Genomic DNA, 7,371 nt, shown 5'->3' with positions numbered 1-7,371 from the left:
ATATATATATATATATATATATATATATATATATATATATATATAATTGCTGATAAGCAATCATAGCTTAGATATGAAACAAAGTCATAGAAATGGTTTTCTATCGAAATATTTTTTTAACAGAGTTCAAAATAACTAAATGTTTTTTGTTACTTATTTTTCTAGATAATTGTATTTTCCTAAATATTTGTTTTATTTCCAAAACCAAATATTTATTTTCCTTTGTCTTTTTTTTTCCAAATATTATTTGAAAGATGATAAAATATAAAATATTTATTTTACTTTTATTACCATACCTCTTAAATAACATTTTCAATTTTTGCAAATAACCAAGCACAGATGAAATTTTTCAAATTATTGTGAGAAAAAAATGAAATAAGATAATATTTAACTTTGTGTTTAGACTATAATTAGATAGATGACAATCAGAGCAGTTAGAAAATTCTTATTTTTAATTACACTTTCATCAACAAATTTTTTCATGCAGAATTTTTGGATTTATATTAAAATTTCATCAAAATGAAATTACAAAATCTAACACTTATAAAATAAAATGAACTTTTTCCTACGCTAATTCTAAAATGCTATGCTAATTCTAAATGAATTTATTTTTAGCTACTTTTATTGATTGAACCTTAAGCCATTCGTCGTTGACTAATTTAATCGTATATTCGAAATGATTTAAGAAAAGTCAAACATGCAAATTATTGATTGCAATAAATATGACAGTTTTTTAAGACGACATATCGGCATTATAAGTTAGTTAGCTGGCCCATAAATAGTTTCAATACTATCGATAATCCATGAAATGTAATTAAATTTTCCCATTTTGCACCTTGAGAAAGATACTAATAAGTGGATGCGTTTGACATGAGAATTTATGGCAAAATAATTGGCAGCAGTAAACCATTCAAAAAAAAAAAATTTTTTTTCTTATAAATTTTTTTTGATTTCAAAAATCTCACATTTTTGATTTTATAAGATTGCAAAAGAATCCATTTAATTTGAATTAAAATTGAAGAAAGAGGAGGAGTTATGGATAGGAAGATGGAGAAAAAGTGAATCTTTCGTGTTTCAAGCAAAACTAATGACAATGTAGAAAGAAAATTGCTATGATGAAATAAAATGAAACTTATTTAAAAGGTTTCAAATATCATTTATTCAAGATTTGTAGATAACCAATCCCTTCAAATGGAACTTATTTCGAAGATTTCAAATATCATTTATTCAAGATTTGTAGACATTCAATTCTTGAAAATTACAATGATATGTTTTCATAATTTCACAATTCGTTTTCAATCATTTCTCTAAAGTTATTTCTCTCCATTTTACTTCAATCAATTTTGCAACAGAAATATTTGCGAGCAAAATAAATCTGCAAAAGAAAAAGAAGTTTAGTGCAAAATCACAAACCTATTTATTAATGTTTTCAACCTTTTAGTGTCAATTTTGTCTTCGCAATCATGGCTAGAAAAGGATAAAATTGTTGAAAGATGCCACTATGTGAAGAATTTTCATTTCATATAATAACTGATAGCTAATGATACATGCATTCGGTAAGATAAAAGAATTATATTAGCATAAAAATAGTAAATTCATCAATGCATTAATTGTTTATGAATAAATACATTGCTGCAAAAATTATGCATTCATCGAATTTTTTATAGTGCTAATTTATAAAGCCTCAAAACTGCGTGAATTTTTACGTCCTTCTTAAAGTTATTCAAAAGTATTGAAAAACAAATTACTTTTTTGTTATAAACATTTTTTTAATTTTAATACTGGCTTCTTTGTTACTAACCTTTTTAGTTTTCTGAGTAAAATTTTTCTTATTTTAACTTGGTAGAAATTTACCAATCCATAAAGTCGATAAACGAAAACGATACTTGTGCATATCATTGTCCATAAGAGCTATCGATTATGTACTCACAATTAGATTTTAGAAGCAAAAAATGAACTGTGATATTTATCTAATCTATGAAAATTGATTCAGTATTAGAATATTTATTGAATTCTGTTTTTCAAATAAAAATTGAAATATATGAGATAATGAATTTTAATTAGTGATAAACGAATCATGCAGATCATTTGTATGTGAAAAGTTCAACTTGTCAACATGCCACTGCTAAAGTTGCAGTTGTATTTGACGTTTGTTCACATCTAGATATGACATATTTCTCTGTAATATTTTTAGGATTGATGCAATGAACATATCATCTAACATGACTGATTTTTTAATTCAACATTCCTATTATATTCGGACATATGTTTATGCAACAACTGGGTTATTATTATCAGTGTTAAACATACCGCCATTTATAACGATAATCACGGACAAAAGTTTTCGATAAGTTTCTGAGATAATTTCTGTTTCGAAATTAAAAATTAAAATCAAATTAAATTTTATATTTTATCAGGTATACATTTCTACGAAACCTGATATGTACAAAAATGAATTTATATTACGAATTGACGACAATCTTTTGTATCGAATATATTTCTGGTAAATTTGGTTGGATAGAATTTCCATTTCCGCTAATGATTGATCAACCATTAGGCATCGGTCAACATGATACAATGCTGACAGGGAATTATTGATTTATACAATAACCGTTGTGGGAAAGGAAAAAAAAAAAACGAATAATTTCCATCTTTCAATATTGATAATAAAATTCCAAGGAATATAATTTTTTACGAATTACCTTACAATATTGTAAATTGCTAATTGCAGCACTTACTACTTTATCCTTTCATTTATATTTGTTCACGGTGGTATCACCGGTTTATTGAGTCTAAGCTATGCAATCCTCACTTTCTGTAAACCCTATTGGCACAATGAAATGATCCCGAATACGAAATGCATATTTCAGGTAGATTGCATTGTTCATGCATTCTAGAATATTTGAAATTTTTGTATGTACTCTTTCACTTCTAATTCAATGAATAAAACTTGAGACAATTATACTTATAGCATAGAAACTAAATTAATGTTTGTTTTTATCTTTGCTTTTTTTTTTTTAATCAAAGCATTAATTTGATTATTAGAATGAATTATGAAGTAACAGAAATAAAAATTTAATACACGATTGATACACGGAAGAAAAAGGAGGAAAGATTATTTGAATATAGTAATGAATACAATATCAACATTCCATTACAATCGATTCTTCTCGTTTCCTTCCCTCATCCTTTTTTTTTTTGACCATGAAATTTCTTCTTAGTTTTAATTTTTTTTAACAGAAATGTGATTTCATATTAAAATGATCCTTTTATTTATTAAAGATAATAAATTTGAGTCTTTCATTAAAAATTGTCACTGTTTTTATACATAGTAACTATGATTAGCAGTGTTAATTATTAAATTTGTCATGAGTTTACTTCTCAAAATTCACTTTAAAAGAACTGATATATACCGCAAATCCTCAATAAATCCAGAAATATAAATATTACTAGTAATTTACTCACATTTTTAAATTACAGATTAGTACAGGTCTTATGCAAATGAAACTGTTAAATGCATTTGGTTTACTGGCCAATAGCATTGATCGATTGCTTGTCATGATTGATCCGATTCACTATTTTAAATCACTTCGTAAATCAAACGCAATATTATTAACTGGCTTGTATATTATATCATTTTCTGTCGCATTGCTGAGCATTATTATCACGCAATTAAATCCAGTTAGAATGACAGGAAGCAACTGTGTGTAAGTCTTAATATGATTAAAATCACTGGTATACAGAATTCGTCAGAGAATTCGTCAGAATTCGTCAGCGATATCCGTTATATCCGAATAATGCCTAGTGCAAAACGCTGTACAAACCAACAGTTTATGCGATGCAAATTTCACCTCCACTTTAAGTCCAAATCTAAGTGAGGCAGGATTTTCAAGGATTTGAAGTTACCAATCTTCAAATAGCTAGAGTGCGAGATAGCTTCCAGGTCTCTAAGGAAAACATAGATCAGTTTTAATGAAAATAACCAAAAGATCCAAGAATTATTGACAAAGAAGAGAACTATTTTACCAAGTATGCCTCGTTCAGTTATGTTACCATACAAGGAAAGCAGCCTTTCATTCTTGCATGCAGTAAGCTGCAATAGAAACTTCGAAAGATTCAGAACAAGCAGAAAGATCAATTTAGCAGAGTATGAATCCATATACCACGTTCGAATCTCCTTATCCAATCAATGTAAATGCCCAAATGTTTCTTTCACAAATGAAACCTCCATCCTGAATTGATGGTCTGAACATATTTCATCCTTGTATTACATAAGATTGACAAAGAGATAGACAACAGGTTAACAAAGGCATATAGAGCTTTCAGAGGATTTTATAAAAGAGAGTTTGGGAAAATGAACACCTGATATGAAGTACAAACAGAATTAATGTATTTACCTACTCCTTTAATATGGGCCTGAAAATCATTGATCACCTAATGCCACTATGATTTCTAGACCGCTGCCATTAGCGGTGTCTCCATGCAACTTTCAATATCCACTGGACTGATTATGTGACTAATGTGATTGTCTTTGAATAAGGCAGTGGTCACCAATATTGAGCCCATTTTGCTGTAAAAATGAAGCTGCGCTAGGCAAAGCACTTCTCCAGAATGGATGATGGCAGCCTCTTCGAAATTGAGCCTTATGGTGTTAACCTGCCACCGTCTTCCGCAAAAGAAGAGCCACAATTCCTTCAAAGAGGAGATATAAGAATTCTCTGAAACAATACCTCAGCCTTGGGCCATATTCACTACCATTAATTATATTCATTGTCTTGGATCGGCCGATGTGGTGACATCCATCCATAACATTGTCGCTTCCATTGAAAATGCACGCAGGATTTAGTCTTTAGACGAAGAAACAACACAGAAAGAATCCTGTCTCATCAATACCGTCTAACGAAACTTTCCGTTGTGCCATTTGCAACGGACTTGCCTATCTCGATATTGACCTCTTTAACCATCAGTCCGCATCCAACAAGCATGAGTAGAACTCCTCACATATATCATCGTTCGCAAAGCCAAGTCATGATAATATTGCATTATTTGCTATCGTATTGTTGAGCATTATTATCACGCAATTAAGTCCAATTGAAATGACAGGAGACAATTATTCGTAATTAAAATCAATGATATTCAGAATTCGGAATTTTCCAGTAACAAAATTTCTATTTTTATAATTCATATTTCATGAGGAATTTAAATATGAATGATATCATAGGCTAATTAACATATATCTAATATTATGAATCTAATAGATCTTACACTAAATAGCTTTCATGCATATTTAATTGTGATTCTTGATACGATCATAACAATTAATTATTGTACTGCCATTAGTACTATCAGAGCAAAAACAAAACAGTGATTAATGACAAGTACTATTCTGTTGTGAATTAGAATGCAGTTGAATTAAAATTTAATTTTCAGTCATACAGCTGCACTTGATCGAATGGCATTGTTTCTTGTGCAGCTTTCTATTTCATTAGGCTCCTCGATGAGTATTGTTGTAATGGTATGTGTTGTGCACTATAATAGACGGTTAGCTGATTAATTTTTTAAATTTCAATAATATCTAGATTGTATGATGCTTTCCTACAAGTTTCAGACTTTAAAAATATAGTCTGATTCATTCGTGGATTGTTTAGAAGTGTTTGAAATAATTGATAATATGTGATAAATAAATATAAGCCATCCATCTTCTTTCATTTCTTTTCATTCACTTTTATCGTTTCATCTAACCTTTCAAATAAGATCTGAGAACAAAATTGAACGAGTGGACGTTTAATGAAATATGTGAAATTGACCATAAGAATTAAATATTTGACAGACATTAAATAGTTCCAAGAGCTAAACATTTTCAAACATTCCCCTTTGAAAGTTAAGAAAAATTAAATGAAACAGCTGAAAGAACTTATTCCCTCTAAAATAAAAAATAAAAATAAATCATCTAGCAGAAAGCCTTTGCAGAGGATTTGAACCGTATCATAAACGATTTGATATTATTGCTATATTTCCGGGCCATTTCCATTTTGTCAGCATTCATTTTTAATTAGTCCATCAAAAATTGTATCAATAACTTTTTTCATAACTAACGATTCATTAACCTTCGCCTTTTACAAATTAAATTGATAATTTCAGGCACTTTGATAAAATTATGAACAATGAGCAAAATGTAAACCGAGATTTACGAAATTTTTTGAAAAAGCAGAAGAGCTTCACGTTGACAGCAATCATTTCTTGCATAATTACATTATGTAAGATTATTTTTTCATTTTCCACATTATAAAATTTCCTTTTTTTTTTTTGAAAGTTGCAGTTTGAGAAGTCATTTTTTATTTTAGTAAATTCAATTCCATTATTTGATAGATAGAATTGTGCACAACTGATATGGCAAACATTGATAGTATCTCGACTATGAGTAAGTTTGCATAATAGGTTAGTGATAAAAGCCTGAAACAAAACAAAAAATTGAATTATAAGAGACTTTAACCGATTCAGATATGGTAGATTTACAGCTAAGACATAATCTCTGTCTGTCTAATAGTAGTAGCAGCAACGTATGCTTATTCGATTTAATAAAATAAAGGAAAAGGAGAAACGTAAATGTAAAATTATCATATAATAATAGGCTGAACTAAATTAAATTGCAAAAAAATGAGTTATTCATTTCCTATTTGTTTTAAATAAATGACAACATTACAGTCCTATATGTGATACCATCCATGATAATGACAATCTGCAGCAAAACCGAACGTCAAACCTGCGTTCCTATCGGTACCTGTTGTAATTTTTTATGCTATCTAAACTCCATCAATTTGCCGTTGCTATTCCTCTATCGTCAAGATAACGTCCGTAGAAAGATGTTCGATTTCCTATACCATCGTTCAGTGATTCGTACACCTGTACAAATGAATTCTGTCGCCCCCAAAAATCGGATAATAGCATAATCTTCCAAGCGTTTGATATTTTTGGCTTTCTACAAGTTTTTAATCCAATAGATAGAAATATATTTATTGAAGTCAAAAAAATACTTCAATTAGAAAGAAAACGAATTAATAATTTTTCTACTGTAAAAAAAAAAAAGGTTGTTGATTGTTCGGTACAATAAAACGATAACATGTATATGATTCGTGATGATACACGCAAAATGGTACCAAGTCATTAATTGTGCGAATGGAAAGTTGTAAAAATTTTGTCATGACCAGACTTCCTTTTTGAGCTTCGGAATAAATTTTAAGACTCAACAAATGCGCATTTGCGCACTGTTAACTTGTCACCATCACATAATCGCACAACATGAGAAATGCACAGTTGCTGCGCATTTGCGCACTGTTAACTTGTCACCATCACATAATCGCACAACATGAG

The 7,371-nt window shown here is 29.2% G+C and overlaps 2 protein-coding genes across 2 annotated transcripts; one reads left to right on the top strand and one right to left on the bottom strand.

Moving 5' to 3' along the window:
- Window positions 1-4,452: 4,452 nt before the first annotated feature.
- On the bottom strand, window positions 4,453-4,985 carry LOAG_11060 (hypothetical protein; the record flags this gene model as incomplete). Its single annotated transcript, XM_003146585.1, has 2 exons — window positions 4,453-4,692; window positions 4,902-4,985. 2 exons carry the CDS (start codon window positions 4,983-4,985, stop codon window positions 4,453-4,455), a joined length of 324 nt encoding a protein of 107 aa, XP_003146633.1.
- Window positions 4,986-6,157: 1,172 nt separating this feature from the next.
- Window positions 6,158-6,950, top strand: LOAG_11058 (hypothetical protein; the record flags this gene model as incomplete). Its single annotated transcript, XM_003146584.1, has 2 exons — window positions 6,158-6,257; window positions 6,706-6,950. The coding sequence occupies 2 exons, from the start codon at window positions 6,158-6,160 to the stop codon at window positions 6,948-6,950; spliced, it is 345 nt and encodes a 114-aa protein (XP_003146632.1).
- Between the last annotated feature and the right edge of the window lie 421 nt (window positions 6,951-7,371).

The sequence above is a fragment of the Loa loa genome, assembly GCF_000183805.2.
Source record: "Loa loa unplaced genomic scaffold supercont3.741, whole genome shotgun sequence".
NCBI classification, from domain to species: domain Eukaryota; kingdom Metazoa; phylum Nematoda; class Chromadorea; order Rhabditida; family Onchocercidae; genus Loa; species Loa loa.
Note: the sequence above shows the minus strand (reverse complement) of the source record. Positions and strands in the feature narration are given on the sequence as shown.